The sequence below is a fragment of the Genypterus blacodes genome, unplaced genomic scaffold, assembly GCF_046128005.1.
Source record: "Genypterus blacodes isolate CSIRO-AG114 ecotype Tasmania unplaced genomic scaffold, CSIRO-AGI_Gbla_v1 ptg000156l_1, whole genome shotgun sequence".
Lineage (NCBI taxonomy): Eukaryota > Metazoa > Chordata > Actinopteri > Ophidiiformes > Ophidiidae > Genypterus > Genypterus blacodes.
In genome coordinates, this window is record NW_027466957.1 from 3,109,445 (window position 1) to 3,134,226 (window position 24,782).

Here is a 24,782-nt window from a genome sequence, read left to right on the forward strand (position 1 = left end):
GTCAGGTTTGTAACAGAGGACCAGCATCCTCTCTCTCTCTCTCTCTCTCTCTCTCTCTACAGCCTGGTGTCTCATAATAACATGCTGATCCATCATGTTCTGTTTGCTTGTATGTTTGAGGAGCGTATGTGCATATGGTAGCTTTAATATACATGGAAGTACATTGTATGTGGAGGCAGTGTATATACAGTATATGAGTGACCTACAGTCTGTTTGTATTGTCGTTGTGTATATTCTCTGTGTATTTTATAGTGGCTATTATGTATATGGGCTTATTATGCACAGATATAGAGCGTAGCAGGGGCATGAACCTTTCATTGTGTTGGAAACATGTTAGTCCACGTGAAAATAAAAGGAATTACCATATTTTGGAAGTTATTGCACCTGTTTTATCAGCAAAAGCTGCTTATACACATTTTTGTTGACAGGTGTATAAACTTTGCCATACCTGAGGGTTTAAAGATCTCACGCCCCTGTGCTTTAGTTCAAGCAGAACAGTCAGCAGGGATGTCCTTGCTGTGCTGAGTGTTTGTGTGTGTGTGTTTGTGGGGGCGGGGGGGGGCATCACTGCAGCACACAGATGACCTGTTCATAATCAGCAGTAGTCTAGGTAGAGTGCTCAGAGGAGGAGCCAATGCTCAGTGGGTTAAGGCGTTACTTGGAGACATGGAAAACTTTGCCGTCCTGGGGGATGTCAGGGAGGGGCTGGGCTGGGCCCCGGAGGGGTGAGACAGCATCATCACCGGGCTGTGGTGTGGTAAGAGGAGGCCTCCTGAGAGAGAGAGCTGCGCTGTTATCTCAGCCTGAGTTAGGGCATGAAGTGTTTGTGTGACATCTGTTTATCCTCTCCTTTCCTCACCCAGGGAGGCTCACGCTCAGGTTCATTGCTTTAGAAACAACTTCCAATCCACATAAGCTCATCTTTTGTTTTTGAACTTAAATGATCTGAACTTAAATGATCTGATTTGATGCAATTAAACAGTAATTCATCTTGAGGCAAATTATAAAGTGAAGCTCTTTACCAAACTACACTCATGGATGTATTGACATATTTTGTATTTGTTAAATGTCAAAATATATAACCATTATAAATATTAGCATAATGGATCATTTGATTTCACACCCAAAAGTATGTGTATCACAAATTGTAACCCTTATTAATGTAATTAGTAATGTAGCAATGCTTGGTCATGTTACTTGCAGATTCCTGTTGAAGCACACTGGCTGAGTAACTGTACATGTTCCACATTAGCCCCCAGTGAGTGTACAGTGCTGTATAAGAGGTGTGTGTATGCAAATATGTGTGTGAGCTGAATAGAATCACTCACTGGAGGCCCTGTAAGTCACTTATATATCATGTCTTCACGATCTATTTACCTATAGCTAGAAAAGCTGCAGTGGCAGAAACAGGATGACTCAAGAAAACACTGTGTGTGTGTGTGTGTGTGTGTGTGTGTGTGTGTGTGTGTATGTGTGTGTGTGTCAGTGTAGACTGGGTGTGGATTTCCACTGGGACTCATCTGCCCAGGTTAATGCTGCTGAGATTTAGTTGCCCCTGGATACATGGATACCCCCACCTGTCTGCATTTGTGTGTTGTGAAGCTGCTCCAGAGGAGACAGAGCACCCATGGGAGAGCCTTCATGTCTGCTAGGACTCTCTGTGTGTGACCAAACACATAAATACATATAAAAAAGTAAAGAGCAGCTGGCCATTATTATGATCATCATTGTTATATGTGTTATATATGATACATAAATGGAAAGCAGCCCACAGCCCAGACATTACTACATTACTGTACATTATTACAGTCATGTACATCAGCCACTATCATGTTTATACACTATGACTTACATATATGGAATATACAATGAACTATTGCACTATTTTATCTACTTTGCAAACATGGGCTTTGAAAAATGTATCTGAAGTTTTTAAAATGTATCTGCAAATGGACCATATTGCACCAATTCATAAATTGTCATGAGTTAAATATACAGTAGCCGTTTTTTTTAAATTGAGGTTAGTGTTTTGCTGTATGTTAACAGGTCAAGTACAACATTCCTGTATCTTGCTCCTGTATTCAGATCAGTCTAATGAGTTGTTGCCTTCATGAGCCACACTCTTCCACAAAGCTTCACGGAAAAAGGCTTCAGGACTTTCTGAGTGATCTGGTTTACAAACTAACCAACCGACCAAGATTTGTATCATTTCAAATACCATCCTTATATATTTTAATGCAGCAGCTGTGTAAGGGGTAATACTGTATGAGAACTTCCTAAGAGAAAGTCAACACACACACACACACGCAGTGCAGGCCATAAGTAGCACTATCAAAGACTATTAATATGAAATCAGATTAGGACAAAAGGGAAAATGGCAACACAAATCGTTTCTAACATGCTGTCGTACATTTAATAAAAGCAGTGACATTAAATGAGGATAAGCTCATAATGACCTTGCCTTTTATAGCTAGGTTCATGTAATCTGATTTAGCATAATCTCCCGCAATCTCTAATAAATGCTTAGCACATGTATCTCTAAGAGGTCACAGCCTATTGGTCCCTTTCCCGGCTTTACTGACATCTGCTGTTCATTCTCGCTCAGACTCCTACAGCGCATGAAGCTCACACGGGCTTCTATGATTACAGCGAGTTTCAAGTGGAAATACGCCTGAGTTATGATGGGAATGTATAAATTACAAATAAAAAAGTTCTTAGACATATTTAAAAGCATTCTACAGGCAGAAAGTGATGTATATCTTGATTGGTGTACATATTCTGGAATAGTTACATGTTTTTCATCACACTGTTCAGATCTAATGTTCCACAGCCTGAGTGAGGCAAAGTGAATTTTCTGTAAACTGTATGTTTGTGAATCGGATGTTCAGCCCTGTTTCTGTGGTTTCTCTTGTGTTTCCTCAGACACTCCCCTCTCTTTTTTCATTCTTATTACAGCCTCTGTCCGGCAATCTGGGATATAATGTATTTAGAGGTAACATTACGTCACTTTTTATGGCAACACTGTTCTGAATCTACTCTGCACTCTACTGCAGAGTAGATTCTGTTTTATGTCTATATCTGATCAGTCGATGTTATTGCCATTCCACTGAAAGTCATCACATAACGCAAAGAATGTGTGAAACCATCAGGAAACAGAATCTTCTGTAGTCTTGTAAAGTGGCATGAAACCACCGCAGATTCACAGAGTTCAGCCAGAGAACGGATCAAACATTCAAACGTTTTTCTGCAAAAGGATACAGCAGTTTCATCATGATGCAGGAGTTTCATGGTAAAAGCCCAGTTCAGTGAGATGCCATCTAGTGGCAGATACCTGCAAGAGCAATCATCTGCTAATCTTTATTTCTGTGATTTGTATTCTATTTCAATTATCATCTACAGTTTATCCCCTTATTAGATTAGCAGTTTGATTAGTTTCTCAGCTGTCAAGCCATTTAATTGTTCGAACACCATTTTATTGATAGTATTTTATTGCTTTTTGAAACCAGAGAACCCCAACTCTCCATCTGCTCATGGTGAAATACAGCTCACAATTCAACATAACACAAAGTGTCCAGTACATAATATTACCAAAACATGGTAAGGTAGAAATAGAAATAAATAAATATGAAAATCATACCGCCAGTAATCGACATAAAGACATGACATCATTTGAGATCTATATGTCGATGTAGAGGGACAGAAGCACTACTCTGTGTATTAAGGGTTACCAAATTTTATAACATTTATTTCCTTGTCCCTTCAAGTTTTTGTTAGATCAAAGTAATTGATAATAATACCTTGATATAAACAGAAACTGCATAAATGTATTCTATGCATCCACCATCTCAGCAGCCACACACAAACCGTGGCGTGACTCTAATCGCTCTTCTTACGCCCCCTGGTGGTGGAAGTAGGTTCCTACAGATAGGCGTAGTATCACTAACCTACAAATATGGACTTGACAGCTTGTTTGTGAGATCCTGTTTGTTTGTTTGAAATGAACCATGCTGTTAATTGGACAGGGATTCTTGAAGGCAGGTGTTACAAACCCGCCAAGCTGTTGTACCCAACTTAGCTCCAGCTCAACATAGCTTTAAAATACATATCAGTTTCTTCATTTGCAGTAAGTCATTATTTTAGATCAAGCCAACATCATATTACACATATCACATTTATACATTACTAACTTGTGCATTTTAGGGTGATATGAACCTTATGAACTTAAATTAAATCATCAGTACCAATGTTAAATAGTTTATTTTTTACTAAATTACTACAAATTCTATCTATTTCCTCTTTGGCTCCTACAAAATAACGTCAATGCTTTTATCAATATTGAGGAAATTTCTATTGAATTACGCTCTGGACTTGGCAAGTGGCAAAAATCATAACCTGCATTTTTACCAATTTTGTTTTCCATTTCTATTTCTGTTTGTGACATACGTGTGTAGATGCTTCATGTGTGTAGATGCTTCATCATGGTTATGCATGAGCTCTATTAATAGAACCAACAAAGGGAAAAATGGTTTACACATCAGTCAGCAGAGGAGGCCAAGGCCAAAAGGGTGACGTTGTAAACATTTCTCTCTTCCCCCTTTAAAGTGAGAGGTAGACACACCTGCAGTACCTCACTGGGCTGAAACACACAAGTTAGACACGTATCAGTATCACGCTTCACTAATGTCATTGAGCAGAGACGACTTAACTTTACAGCAGTCAATTCACAACAGTTTCAGTAAAAATAGCACAAAAAACATCCAATGAGTCATATGACTGATGCTTTGCCCACCTTGTAGCCACTGTAGGGTGTCCACGTGATGGTGATGGTGTGTGTATGTCCCGCCTCCACACTGCCTTTGCTGGGCTCCACACTGAAGCCCTGCTGCTGTGCCGATGCTAAATTATCCCACTGAAACTCTCCACTCTAAGGAAAAAACAAGAGATTGTTGAGTGTTTGTACATACTGGTACACTGGACCAAGATCTTCACGGTGCTGTTTTGTCTGAGGCACTTTTGTGAACTGTCAAAACATATCTGCCGCCTAGTTTCTGATTCTGAAGTGGAAATAAGAGCCACTGTCAACCAACTGTCTTCTGATATCAGCAGCTGTCCCATGCCAGGTCTGTGGCTAAGGGCAGATTACACTCACACACTAACAGCCATTAAGAAGGAATCTCTGTAAAACACTAAGCACTGCTGTTCCATGCTGATGGCAGCAACTACCAGCATATAATTACCACAAATAAAAATTTACAGTAACCAGCTGCAATTCATTTAAAAATAGAATTCATCATATTGTTTGTATATCATAGTGGGAGCAACTATGGGAGGTGTGTGAAGTGTAGAATCAGCCAAAGGCCCATAGTGCACATGCACCATCAAGTTCACACACACATGCACTATAAACATCATCTTGAGCGTGCGTGTGTGTGTGTGATCTTGATAGTGGATGTGTATGAACTTGATAGTGCATGTGTGTGATCTTGACAGTGTGTGTGTGTGTGTGTCATCTTAACAGTGCGTGTTACATTACATACATTTGAGGTGTGATGTAATGTTAGAAAATTTTTCATCAAGTTTTCAGTCAATCAATACCTACTGAACAATCTATTATTTATTACAATTTATTATTCATTAAAAGGATTATATGCGATGCTGATTGCCAGAATGAACCTAATAAGTTGAATTTTTCTCTCCTGTCTTAGGTAGTTAGGAAATATTACATATAAACATTCAATGTTAAAATCATGTTATTGTTTGTACCTTCTTACTGGTCTGTGTGGAGCGGATGCAGCCAACCTGCAGCTCCCTGACTGCAGGCCTGATGATGCCATGGCTGAAGCCGGCCTGCAGGGTCAGCAGCACAGGGAGGCTGGGCTTCTCCAACATTTCTGACTCTGTTGCAGAAAGAAAGTTTGAGACACTAAAACCAAATGAGTCGTTACTGTAACAGGAGAGTGTTTCATCATAACCTATATCACTTACACGCCCTTCTGATAAATCTGTTATGTCTTCTGTTTTTAGGCCTGCTCATGATGTCAGTGTCATTCATTATCTGCTCATGTTTTCTCACACACATCCGATCTCTGCCTGATTCCTGTTCGTGAGGCCTTTAGTGTCATTTGAGAATATGCTTAAATTTGATGCCTAAATATTTTTCTTGGTATCCACAGCAGTACAAGTTTTATATAGTGTAGCTTTATGTCAACTCATTTAAACTGAGTTCACACATGTAGAAAACACAGTGAGCAAAGAGTGAGGGAGGGAGGGATGAAGACAGAGGCTACCGCACCTGTCAGCTGAGATTCACTGGTCACGATTGGAGGCAGTGGGGATTCAATGGGCACTGAAAGCTTGTCTCCTCCACACACATACATGCTGTGTGTACAGGCTGCACCCTTCAAATCCACCTCACACACTTTACTCTGGTGGTACAGGAAAATGCCACAGGGTTAGGGCAGCTCTGTATGTGGCGGGCAGCGGGTTTGGCTGCACTTTAAATGAGGATCAAGTTGTATTCTGTGTGTATGTGTGTGTTTTCTCCCAACCTTATTGTTCAGCTGAACAGTGAGTCTGTCAGAGTAGTTGACAGAAGGGTGGTCGGGCCGGAAGGTGACAGTGATGTCCTGGCTCTCTTGTGGAGAAATGCTGCCCTCTATTGGTGTCACTGTGAACACACTTAACCCGCTGTAGTTCTGGATTCCTGTACAGGACACAGAGGAAATACTTATATGTTTATCCATATTACGTCTGCTATTACTACTGCTTCTAAAAGCTATGCAGAATCCAAAATCGTACTTAAATGCTGCATATAAAAATCTCCCTCTTTGCTCCAAACCACCTGACTTGCCTCCATCCTACACTGACAGGAAGTAACAGTGAACAGTTTGCTCCTAACTGGCAAAATTCGAGCCATTCACCATTGATGTTCCCAAGTTAAATGACACATGTGAACAATGGATTTAATCAACATACTCTCGGTCTAGAGTTTCCCTGAGATAGAGATGTCGCTAGAACTTTAATATTTTCACACAGAGACTAGGTCCAAAACGGTGGTGAGGCCTTATGATGAGGCTGGTTTCAAAATGAGGATCCTGGGAGGAGCACAGTCAACCTCACAATGCAACAAGTTTTTTTTTTTTTTCTATCGAACCATAGGACAGCAAAATAAAGACACATAAACTATAAAAAAAACAACAATACCAGCAATAGCACTGTGTTGGTGGAATTACAGTGAAGGCACAGTGTTATTCAGACCTTACCCACAGTTGGCTGGACATGAGGGTGTGTGTAGGCGCTGAGTGAGAAAGGCAGACTGTCAGTGCCACATTGATGCCTGGATGGTGAAACACTGGCCAGCAGCACCCTGAAACCCACCGCCACCGCTGAACTGTTCTGCAGCTGGAGGGAAACACAGCTGACTGTCATTACTGAGACTCTTACATCCTCAAAATCATCATCAGCATGAATCAACAGACAGAAAAACTCAAACTAAACTCAGAGAGTCAAGGCAGTTTTACCAGGCCGGTGAGAGGCTGGACACAATGACATTTGGCGTCAAACCATGCAGTCCTTTGTCCTCTCTGTACTTTACTTTGTAATTTACAACTGTTACGAAACGCTGTATGATCAAATCCTGAGTATACTAAATTCACCATTCATCCATTGAAATGAATGAACATGAATGTTCCTCGCTCGACCATTGTGTAGAAACATGGCTCTAAGGTTTCACAGGTGCAGAGCCTTGTTGAAATGCCGCAAAAAATCGAGTGTATTGTCTGTGTGGCACACTCGTCATAGAGGTGCTCATAACTCTTACACTTCCAATCTGATTAACATAAATCTACCTAACACACAGGACTCGCCATGCCGCCCTGAGTGACTGGCCAGAATTTGGGCCTTCTTAAAATCAGATCTCCAGCTAGCAAGCTACTACGAGTCAATGATCTGATCTGAAGAGCATAACCTGGATCTGCTGAATCTCTGTGAAACATGGCTTAACCTTGTGCCATTAAATGAAGCCTCTCCTCCTAACTATACTCATGTTCATGCTGGACGCACCTCCAAAATAGTCGGTGGTGTAAGCTATATATTCAACCAGTCTCTTAACCTTGCCACCAAAAAGATGCAGCAGCACAGATGTCTCGTCTTTCAAGCTATGAAGTCTTAACCTAGCAACCTCTAAGGTAGGCAAACCGTTTTCCTTTTGTACTATAGTCACCTTCCGTCCTCCTGGCCCTTCGTACTAAATTCCTAAATTAATTCTCTACTTTTATCACAGACATGAACATCACAATACTAGCAGACTTAAACATTAATTAAAAAACTTTAAAAAAAGCCTTTTCCACCCTTATTGACTCCAGATATGTCCAAGAGTCAAACCCACAGAGATGGTCATACACTTGACTTGTGAAAGTACTTCCTGTTCTGCCCAAGTACCAGGAAACTGTGGGATGTATTGTGATTCAAAATTGAGTACACTCAGACATTTCATATCTCCAAAGATGTTCTTCATTTCACTTTTCTGCTTTGTAAAACCAGACATTTACTGTTTCCTTGGAATCTGATTTAAATTGATTGCAGATCATCTTCTTCATCCATTACTGTTTGAAGAATGTCAAAATATGTCTGCCCTCATTTGTTAATGGACAGTGATGCCATTGTGATGCCTGACTGAACACATTTTATTATTATTAACTATCATCCATCATAGATATACGTGTCTGTTTGGTGTCTTAGATTTTTAAGAACGTTGACAAATATCCTATCTTGTAATGTCAAAGGAAGTGAAAAAGTTAAGTGTCTCTCTTTGTATTTTGAATTTGAACAAGTCATTCTGGATGAGGGTGATCCAGCAAACGTGTGAAGAGTCAGAGTTTTCCTTGTACCCTCGACAGATTGTTGACTGACCTTCAGGACCTTTGAGGCGCTCTCTTTCTCCAACACATAACCAAAGTCAAGAGGACCATCAGGGTGAGAGGAGGTAACAGCAGGGACCACACCTTCCCCATGCAAGGTCATCTCCAGGGTCATCTTCTGGCATTGCACCTCTAGAGTCTCACTATACTGGAGCACACAATTGCAACCATAATAGTATTGAATTTAACAATTGACTACTTCAGCGGGTCATGACACAACTTTTGGATTATTCTAATAGAACTGTTGATGGGACATTTATGTGTCAATATCAACGTGTCTATCTTGAATTGTTAAACTCTTTCCCTCATCAGGTGTGTGAAGAGCAAGGAAAGATGAAAAATATACAATGCAATGACCGGGATTGAGAACTGCAGCTCTCAATGGCCAAGATAAGATAGGAATTGTACTCTAATATATCATGGTTGGTTGATATCTTGGTTTAATACTCTCTGAATAGGAGTGAAAATAAGTTCATCCAGTCTGAAGTCAAGTCGAGTATTTCCACTTCTGTTCTTCAGTTTTATTGTTATATGATATAAGTATAATTAGGCAGAATAACACGTTTACTGAAAGTGACATGCAGTAAAAGCAGTTGTATCAGAGAGTGACACTAAGTAATGTACTAGCAGCAAACACTAAGATCACATGTTTATGAGCATGTGGAATGAGTGTAACCTTTTTCCCCAGAGTCGGACTGAAGGCCAGCAGCAGAGTGTGTTTCTGTCCAGGTCTGAGACATCTGAGAGCATTAAGCATGGAGAATGTACCATTTATGTCCAACACCGATGAACCCAGCTTAGTACAGGTCAAGGAAAAGCAAAGGTGAAATATTCATATAAGAGTATAGTACAGTAATACAGCCACTGTAAGTGTGTGCTTAATTCAAATTTAAGACATGCAACTCTAATTTTGCATTAACATAATGGCTCCAAATTGCTGATGGGATGGGATGGGGGCATGATTTAGAAAGTGAAATAAAACTCTATGGTCATATCTCAATGTGGAGCACATTAAGCAGATGCAGGGAGGTCTGGACCTTAGGACCTAAGTGTGCAGTGTGAAAGAGCAGGCATGTCTTGGGCCTGAAGTTGGGAAGTAACTTGTTGTGTTGCCTTGTGAGAATAAGCTGTCAGAAATAGTAAACAATGGCCACATGCTTTCAAGTCCTGTATTTTTAATTACTATTTAACTACTAATATCAAACACTTCCTTACATATCATTCCTTATGATATTATTATTATTTAAAATCAAGCATTATTCATTTGTTGATTCGGTTAGGTTAGGTCTGTTTTTCAGGACACCAAACATTGAGATACATGTGAAAGAAAGTGATATTTCTCTCTCTCTCTCTCTCTCTCTCTCTCTCTCTCTCTCCTCTCTCTCTCTCTCTCTCTCTCTCTCTCTCTCTCTCTCTCTCTCTCTTTAAGCACTATTTCATTCGTCTGTCTCTGTCTTAATTATGTAATCATTCCACAAGCAAACTTCTCCCCACAAACACAAGAGAACATTATAGTATAGTATTGAAGTATGTAGAAGTGTATAAACCAATACACAGATATTATCCCTACCTCTTACACATGGCATGTATGTTGAGTGTTTTGAATACGATTTGAATAATGTCATCGCTCTGCTGCTGAGTTTTTGCTACAGAAAGGATACAGCCAAGGATTCGTTGGAAATATTCTGCACAATAAACTTTTTGATGACTTTCCGTCCTAGGAAGAGACACATAACATACATCATGATCATCCGTAGATACTTAAGTTCAATGCAGAAAATAGATGTCAATGCGATAAATTAACAAACAATAAGCATTTGAATTGACTGACCTACTGCCACCTGATGGAAGTTTATTGTGTTTTGTCCATTGTTGGCTCCTGCGAGCACAAGGGAGGGCTGTATAGCAGGACACTCCATCTTCAAGTAGAGTGTATTGGAGGGGCTGTAAACATAATAAAAATGTCAAGTTATGAATAATGGTGTGTGTTTAACAACTGTCAGCCTTTCTTTCAGTTTCTTGTGAGGAGAAATGTGAAAAGTGATTCAGTGAAACAGTAGTTTTGATATTGGTTCATGCAGACTGAAAGCATATGTTCATTTCTGTGAACATTACCACCCTGCTTACTCATCCTCCTGCTGCTCCTTATTCATTCATCACAACACCCAGTGTCTGGTAGCTTACAATCATCTTCAGTTTGTCCATGTGAGGGAGGGGCTGGATCTGGTGGATCAATATCTACATGCGGGCCACATAGCATCTGTTGATAGTCTATATGAAGTTGACCGAAGTCCAATCTTTTGACTTTGTTCACTTTGCCTCCCAAGATATTCTGCTCTTCAAAACATTATTTTGATATGCTGGCTGAGGTGCAATGTCTTATTTTATCAGGTGAAGACATAAAGGTGACAAAAAATGTCGAACATTAAAACACATGATACTATTTTGAATGCTCAGAAGAGACACACCTCCATGCAGGCTGGGCCAGGGGATCTTCTTCTGGAGGGTCTCCGTCAGACACAAAGCAGGGTATAGTGTGCTTTGTGCAGCGCTGGGTAAAGGAATAAAGAAGAGATGCTTTGGCTTCCTCCAACTGCTCTGACCTTAATATAAAAGAGTTAAAAAGAAGAAAGCTAAGTACAAAAGGAACACATTAGTAAACTCTGCAGGTCCATGAGATGACACAGATGAAGTCACTGCTGGTGGCTGAGTGAACCAAAATCTTTGTGCACTAATTAGTATGTGTTGTTGCTAGCCAAAGTTATAATTCTTCCACACACATAAAAGCTTTTAGGAAGGAAATAGCTGGAAGAACAATATTCTTATTGTTTTTGTCAAATTATTCAATTGAAATGATTCAAACAGAGTTGCAGCTGTTGTGAAAATGAAAAGTTTGTTTCACGTTGTTACAGTGATGTTTCTAAGATGTCCTTGGGTAGATTTGTATCGCTGAGATCCTGTCCACATGTAATTTTGAAAAAGGAAGTGATTCAGCTCACCGTATGTCAGCAAGACTGTGGGAGGCAGTCAGTATGTCAGTCTCAGGGCTGTCTGACACATTGCTGTTCTTTGAATTCTGATTTCCTTCCCCGGGCTCCACAGGAACCTCTTCTTTAGTCTAATAACACATGTCACATTTACAGTCAACACTTAGAGGATTACAAAGGTTTCTACAGTATATGGCAAGACACTTGTTTTGGCTGTACACAATGAAAAAATGTCAATATGGTTGTGAAAATGTACTTGTACTAGCCGGTGGTGGGTAGAATGGACTGGTATATAGTCTTACCTCCTGTTCAGGGTGTCTGTTCCCCTCCAGCCCCTGCTCACGGAGTACTTTAATCTCCTGGTCCGAAATCCTTGGTCTGAATGTCACCTGGACCAGGCATCTCTGTATCAGGGTGTGTACAAATAAGATGTGATGAAGAAGGTGATTTGGGGCTTAAGGACAACACTAAAAATTCATCTTAGCACTAGGAACCTTTTTTTTTTCATACTGCAGGTCTGAGTGTTCTCTAGAACAGCAACTGTTTTTCAGGTAGACTATTCACATATCCTTTCAAATGATCCTCCATGCTTTTTATTTTATGTTCTGCCCTTAAAGACTCAGTTTGAGATATAAAATGTTCTAAATACATGCAAGAAATGTGATGCAATAGTGAACTTTTACGAGGTGACCAGCAGAGGGCATAATTGCACTGTAAAGCGATTTGGTGTGAGCTAATGGCGGCGGTCTGAAACTCTGCTTCACTGACTAGAGAGATTGCATGTATTACCACAACAAAAGCATCATGTTCATGTTCTGGCAATAATATGTCATCACTGTCCATACATCAACCAGGTTAAACAAAATATACATAATACAACACCTCTCCAGGCAGCAGCCGTCCTGCCATAGGACTGATGCTGATTTCTGAATCCTTGGGCAGGGTGAAAGAGAACAGCCTTGGTCCTCCAGGAGCCACATCCTCCCTGCTCAACTGAGGGAGTTGCTGTTTAGACTGGTTGCAATCTATGCGAGTATGGGTGAGATAAAGTAAAGTGGTGGAGTGGTCACCAACTGCTGTGGCCCCGAACTGGACCAGAGAATGGGAGAGCTCCAGTGGAGGGTGAACACCCACTCCTCGGCAAGAGATAGGGAATTCTCTGGCAATGAAGCAACAGGAATAAATCATTTACTGTTACCATGTTCCCACAAGTCACTACAAGAATAATGGTGATTACATCCACTATATTACAGCAAATGATAACATGACACATCAAGGGATAAAACAATTAGTTCAAATAAGGATAAATCAATCAATTTAGTTTAATGGCTCACTATAGCCATGATTTCCTAAATAAATATATAATCGGCCTTCATTTTTATTAGTAGGTCGATATTAATAACCCTTTTAATCAGAAAACCCATACTGATGAATATTGATTTACATTACATATTTACCTGTTAATTCCAGATTTGCAGTTGAGCTGACATCGGTACTCTTTAGCTTTCTTAGGACTGAAAATCACATCAAGCTCCAGAGTCTCTTGCGGGAGCAGAGTGCCAAACCCGTCCTGAGGCTGGACCTCAATAAACTGGAGTGCAAGAAGTCAACAAAAACAATCAAAATGGCCTGAACTCCCAGCCTCCAGTTTAACCAAACCAGATTTAGAAATTTTACATCAAGAGACAACATGAAACATTCTTGTTGATAAAAACATATTATAGGGATTATCACTCAGAATATTTACTATATGTTACTCTAATATGATCAAATATCATCCATCTTTCAGCTAAGTCCAGTACCTCTGGAATGCCCACAAAGCCAAAGTCCTGAGGCAGGAGGGACCTGTTGGTAAGGCGTATGCTGGTCTTAACTGACTGTTGAATGGAGCATTCGCCAAAGTCCACCTCAGTTCGGTCAAAGTGTAGCTCAGAGGAGGTCACAACTGCATGGAGCGTGAAAAGAACAGGCTGGACCTGATGGCACAAAATATAAGGTATCTTTACACACATCTCACATTTCCTCAAGTGAACTGGTGAAATAAAGAAAACAGGTATAAGTTTCTGCATCCATTCATACACTGCTTCACCTTTGTAGACTTAACTGGGTTCTGCCTTTATGCAGGTCGCTTAGACTTCCTTCAAAACTGAACCGACATTTTTGTGAGTGTGTGCAATCGAAAACAGAGAAGCAAAAAGAGTCAAAGGGCGTTTTAAAAGCAGAAATCTGAGTATGTGCTATGAAGGAACTGTTTGGAATTTCTGGTATTGGTCAACCTTAGTGTTGCTTGAGCTCTATACAGCAGTATACAGCAGATGACCTTGTTGATTGGTCCTGCTCTCTGCGCCACCACTTTCTTGGCTGCTGAGGTGTCTGAAGACCATACAACATAGCCTGTGTGCCTGTGTGTGTATACTTGATTTAATGCCAGGAGCTCAGGGCCAACAGCTTTGATGCTCCACACAAGCATCCTGGCACAGTCTTTGGCTCTTTGTCAGACCCCTGCTTCCTCCAATGCCTCCTCTGCCTGTCGCGGTAGAGACAGGGAATAGTGATTGGGTGGAGAGGAAGAGGAAGGTGACAATTTGGCAGGAGGAGTGGCCAGATTTAGATTTACTCAGATTGAAACCTGGCATGAATGTCCAGGCAGCTGCTATGTAGTTTTTATCGGGGGTTGCTTCACAAGAATTCAGTCTCTGTAAGCATACTTACACTTGAGTGTTCTGTTTTGATATTTCAGAATGCATGTTAGATTTTTGTGACACTTGAGTCTCCTGAAAATACTGTACATATTGCACTATATACAACTACAGCTGCATTTGGAGCTGGCATTAATATGTGTACTGTATCACACCACCACGCCTGCTAAATACTATTATTTTGGGCCTTGCAGTAAATGGGTACCTGCAACTGTAATGCAGAGAGTAACAGCCCACACATAAAGTTATTAGTAATCTAAAAAATGGATGAAGATCGTGCATGGATAAAGGAGAAATGATGGCCCACCTCCTGAGAACCAGACAGTATGCAGGAAACATCCAGATGATGGGAATGTGTGTGAATGCAGACCCTGTCATCAGATGTATTTATGACATATGTAATGCACGATTTAAAAGGGGCAGGCTGAGATCACCACAATTGCATATAACAATAACATACACTATGGTTGGCATGATAACCTAGTAATTTGATTAAAAATGGGGGCAACACATGCTAGACTTTCACTCAATTTGCAACTCAATTTCGCTTCTATTTCAACTTAGTTTTGCTTCTAAGCGGTTGCACATGTATTAGTCCAAAGATGTTGCTCAGGTATGACTCTGAACAAAGTCTAAAGCTCAAAAGTCAAAAATCTAAATCTATTCTATAATGTCTTTTAGTAAACTCAAGACTTAGAGGTTGTCAGTTTGATTCCTGTAAAGGTAGCATCATCTACAGGGAGGAATGAAAGATCTGTGCATCATTACTACCCAACAAATTAACCCTGGGTCATTCACGGTAGAACTATATTCAGATAATATGATACTACAAAATAATCAAGGCCATGAAGTGTTCATTTTGGTACATACCTATGGCTTCCAGTAAAGTGGAATAACCTTTATGCTTGCTTAGCACCCTCAGAGTAAATGGGCCTTGGGGGTGCAAGATAATTTTAGCTCGTCACAAGCAAAATAGGTTACAACCTTCAGTGGCTCTGATTCGGTTAGGAACAAAGTAGGACAAGGCCCAGTATTTTCACATAAGAACAACAGATATTTTTAGGATGACGGGAAGAAAACCGAAAATAGATAAATAGATATAAAAACAGTGAAAAATACCTGGTCTGCTACTTGCATTATCATTGGAACCTCCAAGACTCCGGTATCTCCATCAAAAAACTCATTGGCGTCCTTCGATAAGGAGCATCTATGAGAGAAAGGGCACAGGGAAAGAACCACTTATTATTAGTTCAAAACACGTTTCTAAATTTAAGAAGCAAGTCTCCTACTAACATAAACTGTGCCTCCACACTACTGTAGGTTGTAGTCATGGTGAAAGAAGGTGAAACTTTGATTCAAAGAGGCCCAATACTCATCGAGTCATCAAGTGTGTAAGTGTACATATTGTATATCTATGTGTGTTTGTGTGTTTGTATGAATTTTTAGCTTTTCTCTCTTCCTTTTTGTTTCCTAGCATCTAGGTCTTCCCTCTCTCTTACTGCTGTGCTTGGTGACTTGAGAGCTAATGCTGTAAATGTCACTGGTTTGAAGGCACTTCAAGAGGGCTTTTCAGATGTCACTGTGCTTTTCAAAGCACTAGAACAGAGCTTTACTTTACACCAATCTGCCAGATTATGGTTCAAAGATTGGTTGGTTTTATATTTGCCAGGCTCCATTGCTGCACATAACTTCAGTGCTATTAACAAGCTTTTCTGCTATATATGCTGGATATGTCTAAATTAAATATCTGTATTTACTCAGGAAAGCCATGCAGGAAACGTTTTTTTTTACCTTTCTGGCTTGACCAATGAATGCAGAGTGAGTATTTAAGGAAGCGCTCTTGTTTTTCCTGCTAATAGACTCGCTGTTGGACAGTTACTGTTGAATTATTGGCAGGGCAGAGTGGAAAAAATCCTGGTTGGATGTCACCAGGCCCATATGCTAGGGAGAGACTTGTGGACGAATGAGGTTTCAGATCTGTCCTGCAGACGCAGATTGCCTCGCATGTTCTTTTTTGGTCTGTGGCCAAATAATCTAGTCTCATCCAAAACAGAGCCTCCTCCAAAGTCTTTAATGATTTGTTCATCTCATTATAATTGAAATAGTAAAAGTGAAAACAGTTCTGCTAACAAGATTTGCTAACATTATGTCCCTGTGTAAAATGTATACTGTTGAAGAAACAATCACTTTAATATTTGCATGTCTATATAAATACATTTCAGCATTGGTAACCTGATGGCCACCTCCAAATTAATCGGAAACTTCAAGACATTATGATTTCAGGAAAATTGTGACTGCTGCTTTACCTGATATAAGCAGAGAATATTTAGTTAAAAAAAACACAAAAGCTTTAATATATGCTTGGCTTGGCTTTCACTTCAGCATTGAAAACAGTGATTATGAAAGGATTACCAAACACATAAGAGGCTTAGGAATTTCTCATTATTGAGAAATGAATGGACAAAAAGAAAAAATTAAAAACCCCATTAATAGTTAAGAAACCTCCCCATCAATCACATGACCAAAAATAGATTTTGTTCTTGTTTATTTCTTGCAAGTCCATATACCAATAACGTTGCTGATACTTTTCTGGGCAGTACTTCACAGTGAATGAGCTGGTAGAGCTGCTCGCTGTAATCTGTAGCAAATCTGTAGTAAATCATCCCTGTAATCTCCCTTTTATCAAATGGAATTGCTGGGTTGGGTCACATTTCGTCACTTTTCAGAGATTACACTTCCATGAAAACCACTCATACACAGATTTCTACCTCACCATCAGTTTTACACAGCGAAAAAAGGTTAAATCAAATGTGTACCTCAAAAATATGTTAGGGTTAGGGTTTGTTTGTTTGACCACAGAAACCTACAAAGGGTCTGTACTCTAAGATGATATTGTGTAATCACTACCCCAAAAATGTAAATCAGTTCTTGGACCCAACAACCAGTCCAGTTTAATGTCAGTTGTCAATGTCAGATTAACTCTATGACATGAGTGTGGTGCTTTAACAAATTTATTTCAGCGAGTTTTATATTTTACTTTAAGGTGAAGAAAAACACTTTGGAAGAGAAGGATCCTAGGGGAGAAGACTCCAGCAACACTTAAGAACAACTTTCTCGAAGAATACCAACAAGTTTCAGCTCAGGGCTCAGGGTCATCAGTCTTCTCTCCTACTTTTGGTGTTAAGAAAAATGGAGCCATTGGTCTTTCTATAGTAAGGAGAGTACTTATCTTTCACATGAACTGGCCAGGGGATTATACAGAGCACACAACGATGCGCTGATGCAAAGAAAATGTGTGGGTTTGATAGTGACAAAGAAACATGGAGGAAGACTAGCAGAGGGGGATGAAGAAAAGGAAAGATGATAAAAGGATGTGGGCAGTTTGAGCGCATCCTACAGCACAAGAAGCAAGAATGTGTGCTCTCACAAAACCCGTAACAGTGGAGGCAAGAAACAAACACCCATCTCAAGAATGAAAGCTATGAGTCATAGGAAAATCCAGATATAGCAGGTATGTGTGTGCAAGTGACTGCAGGGCTGCTAATGAGGATTTGGATATCCAATCCTAGACTCTGGCTAGGGAAGCACTTCCAACATATATTTGGAAAACTTGTTATTCTTTTTTAAATATTTTTATTGCAAAAAAAACTTTAACATGACAATGAGCGTGCAGTTATGAGACATTTTTGAAATTGTTGTTTTTATACAGAGAGGGGCAGAAAGAGGAAGAGAAAAGAAAAAGGAAAGAAATTTTAATTGTTTTTCTTTTTCAACCCACCATATGCTTTGCATAGAGATTTAGTTGATGTGACGTACATCTCTTAGCTTCTTCTCCAGCAGAATTTCTGGTGCTGAATGCTCTACAGGGACTAAGAGCATTTTAAAAACAAGTGTTGTCAACCAGAGCAGGGAACTGGGATTTCTGTCTTAGGTTACGTAAGCAGTATCAGTGGCAGCGCATAAGCATTGGTTGGTAGCTGGATAAAGGGATGAAGGAATGAAGACGAGGGAGAGAGAATGACAGAACAGATAAGAGATAAAGCGAAGGTGTTTAGTGTGCAGAGATAGAATAATGTAGACAGTGAAAGGATCGGATAGAGAAGTAGAGTTAAGTACAGAGGTCAGAGACCAGAAAAAAAAGTATGATTATGTGTGAGAGAGGGAGAAATCAGTGTAGAAGTAAGAGAGAGAACAGTGTGATGGAGAGAGTACGAGGGGGTGGTGCTGTGGCTGTAGCTGGGTTAGTGCTGCTGAATGCTGCATCATCTCAGCAGCAGAGCTGTACTCTAATCCGGGTTTTAAAACCTCTGCTGAATCACTAAAGCAGATTACTGACATTTTCCCATTTCCCCTCTGACTCCCCCGCTGAACAACCCCCAGCATGTGCCCCCTAACTTTTGTAATGTTCAAATAAAATGTCCTACTGCTATTATCATCCATCAACATCTTTTGCAGCTATCCATTTGAAAAGCTGCAAAAATATGGAGGGAAAAAAGAAGGCGGGAAGTGAAATACTGCTGCCCACGTTGAGTTTTAACAAACTGCACGCCTCTCATATTTGCCCTGGGGTTCCCCTGGACACTCTTTTGGCTTTCAAACTACAGTTCAACTCTTGCCACTCCATCTAAATATAGAGACTGTATTGCTGTATGAAGAATGATCACATCTTTTAAAGTCACTGCAATCAGAAGGCGATCAGAGGGCCTCGTGCCTCTTCACTCGGTGCGTGTACTGTATTTCAGAACCACTCTTTTATAACGGCTGTGTGTGGAGTTTTACAAAAGAGACAGACTGCATAGCTTTATTTTTAATCTCAAACAAGGAATGATCATATAATGAATCAATCAGTCTGTCTGTCTTTCTGACTGTCTATCTATGTGTAAAATACATCCTTTCTCAGGGCATAATTAATGTATTAGATCAAATTATATTGTAAGATTTTCTGAAATCCCTACAGCAAAAGAAATATCCTATCTTATCTTATTCTGTTGTATTTCTAAGAAAGTACAAACCAAATACAGCATTACTTTCTTGTTAAAGGTTTCCTTGTAAAGACTGTCGTCCTGCTTAAACTCCTCTTTCTTCATGAACATAAAGTTGTCATTTCTTGTAATCATGGCAACCCATATAGACTACAGACAGAACAACAAAGCTACTAATGAGAAGTACAGCAACTAAAAATATAAAACATTATATTCTATATTATAATAATAATATAAAAACACCAAAGGTCATCAGTCATCTGTCACTTGGAGAACTGTGTTTCCCAGGTGTCGATGCAATGTGACAAAAATGCAATGGTGACTCAAATATGTGACAACTCTTCTTAAAATTGAAACCATTTGCACTTTCATAAAAGGTTAATAGAATCTTAACAAGCTTACAGTGTAAATACAGTTATGAATGCTCCATTGATTCCATTATCATTGCGTCCAGTGTGTGTTGTGTCCCTCCTCACCTCGGATGGAGCCTGAGTTGGGCATTAAAGCTTGATTTAGCCTGGATGAAGCCTGTCTTTGGTATGATGTCCATGTGGTTCCTCATTTCCGGGCACACTTCAAAGCTGAGTTTCAGTGCTGTGTTTGCTCTGTCACATGAGAGAGACACAATATATTTATCAGCCTCATGCCAACATCATAAGTGCCTTCTGAGAAAAAGATAAGCCAAAACAACCTGTGCATTAGCAGGAAAGACAACACAAATAGGCAATATTATTTTCAAAGTGCACATTTAATGGACGATTATCCAATATATAGACGCTTACAACAAATGCAACAGATATAATTGTTGCTGGAAGCTGTATGGACTGCATTACCAATGCTTGCATTAACAAGGATTTGATCTGATCATTAAACAATCACAAGATAAAATCTGCCAACAGCATCTTTCTTGTCTTCTCAGGTGCACACACACACACACACACACACACACACACACACACACACACACACACACACACACACACACTAACCTACCCACGACATGGAGATAATCAGGATAATGAAACTTTTTAAAGCAAACTCTAAATAGTCGTCCAATGTTGAATCCAGAAAACATACCCAGATACAGAGAAGTAAGTGTTAAAAGTGCAAAGTAACCCAGTGGCTATAGCAATGAAGTACACTTTAGTCTGTGTCCTTCCTGCTGCCTGACTGAAAGTTCCTGTGTAGAAGTGATAGCATTTTAATGTGAAAATGTCAAATCAAATGACCAATTTGCCGGTCTTTGGATTTGAATTTCTCGGGATTATAAACAATTTCCAATCAAAATCGTTATCACATATCATGGACAAATTCTAAATAGAAATGTTTTCCCTTTTGGCCCCGTGATATTGCTGAATTACTGTTATTTAAGCTTGGCAGACCCACTGATGCAAAGACAAAAATCCCAAGGAAAAGACCAGAGTGCATACCAGTCTGTCTGAGTAATCACATATGCATGTTCCTTTTATATGACGGTAGAAAATTGTGGTTTTGCCACGTGCCCAACCTCTATCACCCATAGTGTTTCCGAGAAAAAGACCTTCATTTGAGTGACACTTACAGAAATTGCTTGGTATGGAGTAATGTATCCCAACTCCATATCATTTAGCTGACCCATTTTCCACAAGCTTCAACAGATGGTTGTGCCTGTGGCTACAAGCCTCCATTATAGTTGAGGCTGCTGATATAAATGGCTCTTCACCTTGGGAATTATCCAGCACATTCAACCACATCCCACATATTCCTCCATGAAATGATTACAATACAAACAAAATCAGTCTTTGATGGAAGCAATATGTTTAAGTATGATAATATTTGAGCTACTGTATGTCTCATTTCATCATCAGGAGTACAAAGGTAAGTGATGTGTGAACCATGGCCAAATAGCCTGATAGTGCCAAGAGCATGAGAACCTTAATTTTCCAATTCCCCACTAAAATGAAATGACCCACTTTGAAAAGTGGGGTCAAACAGATGGCTCCTTGCCTGAAGCAAGGACTCTCAGGGACACTTAGGGGATGTTTAGTCGCTATCTTTATCTGGCCAAATGATAACCTTCAAATCACTCTTGGAGGAAATAAACACAACATTTACAGCAATTATGAATATATTATCAATTATATATAATTGAGGGTACATTTAGCTGTTTTGGTCTGATTTTTAAAAGTGAGCTGTGAGTAGTCTTGCTGTATTTCTGTATTTCTTGCTGTAAGTTTGCTTACTAGATTTCATAGTAGAAGGTTTAACAAGACCAAAACAGAAGCATACATTTATTTTGTTTTTGCTGGCCCTGCACATTAAAGTTTTACAAAAATGTTTGTTAAAGTTGTTGTTATATTGAATGTTATCATATCACATCTTTTATGATCTGAATCATCATATTGCCGAGAAATGGTTCCTCTGCAAATTGCCCATGGCTTTAGCAGAGCCCCATTTCTTCACATAACCAGGTGGCAGTGCTTACTCCACATGTACTCCAAGGCCTCATGGGGGGCCCTCATGGTGAGGGTTCTAGGCAATGAATCCTATAATCCAGCATCTGGTTTATACCAAATAAGATATTTCAAAAGAGCCAGCTGGAAGAACTGCTTTTTCAAATCTCCTATCTCTAGTTTGATTGTTTCCCAAAAGGAAGAAAAAGCATTCCAAAGTAGACAACTTGCTTGCATTCCTCAGAAAAATAGACAAAGGACACAGGCCTGAACTAAGACAAGGTACAGCAGGTATGTTATTCTGTTAAAAATGCTGTTCCCAGGCAAAAATTGAGGACAGAATGTTTGCTAAAAGAGAAAAAGCAGGTTGTGTTATTGTGGCATCAGCCTGGGTAGCAACACTTGACTACGGAGCAGATGCCAGTGAAGGAGATTATGAAAATCTAACCAAGTGAAAACTACATCCCATCTCACAAAAAATTTGTGCACAATATTTAAGACTGTGGTTCATGAACAGAGGTGCAACACTGCAATATAATATTCCCTTAAATGGATGAGAATAATACAAACAAATTGCTGGCTCAAAGAGTAAGGAGGACCTCTGATATATCTATTCATACTCTTCTTCTAAGAAAGCAGCAGCACCATTATTATTGTTTGGAAAAAAAGTCTGCAAGCTATTTTCTGTTTAACTGACTGACATGGAAGAAGAGTGACACATTGCATGGTGCATGGTTTACTGGTGCAAACGCTTTTTTAAAAAGCTGCTGTTCACACTGATGCTGTCATCACTATGTTGTCACATGTTTGTGTACCAGCACACCAGATGGCAGTTGTCACAAATCCTTCTCAGAAACACGCACTCCCTCTCCCCATGATGCGACACAATAACTGGCTAGGTGGTGCATCACACATCTACTAATGTTATTTCCGCGAACAGATTCTTAACTCCATCATAACGTATCACATCCTTTAAAAAATGATTTGCTTTTGTTTAATGCTATTGTATGAAGGAAAGAGGATTGTGGAAATCTGACCTTACTGTTTGGTCCCATACCATGTATTCTTTAAAGAACATTTGTCACATAGGAAAAAAAGTCTAAAATCTCAACCAAAGTCATGTAAGATAAATTGCTCTGCTCATTGGTCAAAATGAGACAGATAGAAGTTGAACACTTTCCTTATGGTAGTTATCATGTCCATGGATGTATTGTTTTTTTTACCTCCTGGTTTGTGTATTTTGTAGTGCATCATAATGTTGGTCAAACTTTAATTAGGTTTATCATTATTAGTCTCATCTAACAGGATGTGGAGCATCACACAATATTCCACTTCTGAGTTTTGACATGCCAGAGCTGTCGGTCATCTCTCTGGACTCACCTGCTTTGGACTGTGATGGTGTTTTGATAGAGACGGTCAAACATGCAGATCTTCATGTCAATGCAGGGCTCAGTCACCCATACAGGGATGCAAACTGCCACGCCCCTCACGCGGATCGGTATCTGTTTGAAACAACATGCTTTTAATCACAAATGGTATAAAAGACATTATAATATTATATATTATTATGTGACAAAAGCTAGGTCCAATATCCACAGCTCTAAAGAAACACAATGAACATGTTATATCTTACATGTTCACAGGTTAAGTCTGAGAATTTGATGTGGAAGTCTAGCGTCGTCTCCCCAGGAATGGTTGGAGTGAATATTATCTCCAAATTGACACTTTGAAATGGCTCAATCTCCCCATGTCTCATCTGAAGGAAAGCACATCAAACAGTGATTCGATTTTCACAAATGTTAATTTAAAGTACAAGATAATTAAAATGTCTAGTTTTAATGAAATCGCACAGATTTGCAAAACATTTCTGTACAACAAAAAGGGATCCAGGATGAGGTGAATAGAGGAAAACTCTAAACTGTATGTAGATTCCCAGTGTGCCAGAGACTGGTTAAAAAAATAAACAATCAGGCCAATGAGTCTTCGTAAAAACAGTGATAAAAAACCTGATAACAGAGGGTACAAACACATCGAACAATAATGTTATCTGGACGCTCATTCTCCTGCACCCCCCACTTTGGGATGCCCAGCAAATTGGTATTGCAGCTTGATCATGTAGCGAAGCCCGTCGTAAAGTTCGTCAACTGCATACGAGCAAGCATCGTCAGTTTATTAAGTTCCTTGAGGAAACTGATGCTGATCACTAGGACCTGCTTTATCACTCAAATGTCCACTGGTTAAGTTAAGTCTTTGAGTGTGGGAGCTCAAGGGGGAGATTAGCTCATTTTTGGAGTCAATCGGGAAAGCTGTTGATTTTCCTTAGCTGAGCTGTGGACATATTGACACACTTGAATGAGCTGAAGGTGAAGCTACAAGGGAAAGATCAATTTGTGCATCAAATGTACAACAGTGTGAGAGCCTTCTTGCCATTAATCAATACAAATTGTACTGTAGCATCCTGGACGCACATATACACACGCATGCATGGGGGAAGGTCGCACGCCTAATTGTTGGCCAGGGAGACACGTGTCTTGGGTGCGCTCCCAACCCGGGTTTAGGTGTATAAATAGGGAATAAACTTGCCATTCTGTTGACATTAACAACGTCTCCGTATTCCTCTCTAATAATAACAGCATGTTGAACATGTTTGCATGTTGGCAATACAGAAATTATATAAAAATAAAAGGAAGAAAGGACAAAAAGTGCATTTGGTGAGCATTTGGGGAATGTATGTAATAGCTTTTAACAGGTCATTTATGTAAGT

At 39.7% G+C, this 24,782-nt stretch overlaps 1 protein-coding gene across 1 annotated transcript in view; it reads right to left on the reverse strand.

The window, feature by feature from the left end:
• Positions 1–4,534: 4,534 nt before the first annotated feature.
• The window catches only part of cfap74 (cilia and flagella associated protein 74), a 37,083-nt gene continuing 16,835 nt past the window's right edge, over positions 4,535–24,782 (reverse strand). The window contains exons 19-38 of the mRNA XM_076167170.1: positions 23,652–23,774; positions 23,399–23,520; positions 20,063–20,191; positions 15,724–15,811; positions 13,708–13,881; positions 13,363–13,496; positions 12,788–13,064; positions 12,208–12,309; positions 11,918–12,036; positions 11,387–11,521; positions 10,750–10,862; positions 10,580–10,635; positions 9,595–9,714; positions 8,911–9,066; positions 7,263–7,401; positions 6,549–6,703; positions 6,288–6,425; positions 5,764–5,895; positions 4,790–4,924; positions 4,535–4,636 (exon numbers count right to left, since the gene is read on the reverse strand). Of these exons, the coding sequence (XP_076023285.1) occupies positions 4,535–4,636; positions 4,790–4,924; positions 5,764–5,895; positions 6,288–6,425; positions 6,549–6,703; positions 7,263–7,401; positions 8,911–9,066; positions 9,595–9,714; positions 10,580–10,635; positions 10,750–10,862; positions 11,387–11,521; positions 11,918–12,036; positions 12,208–12,309; positions 12,788–13,064; positions 13,363–13,496; positions 13,708–13,881; positions 15,724–15,811; positions 20,063–20,191; positions 23,399–23,520; positions 23,652–23,774 (2,649 nt within the window). The remainder of the gene's footprint in view (positions 4,637–4,789; positions 4,925–5,763; positions 5,896–6,287; positions 6,426–6,548; positions 6,704–7,262; positions 7,402–8,910; positions 9,067–9,594; positions 9,715–10,579; positions 10,636–10,749; positions 10,863–11,386; positions 11,522–11,917; positions 12,037–12,207; positions 12,310–12,787; positions 13,065–13,362; positions 13,497–13,707; positions 13,882–15,723; positions 15,812–20,062; positions 20,192–23,398; positions 23,521–23,651; positions 23,775–24,782) is intronic.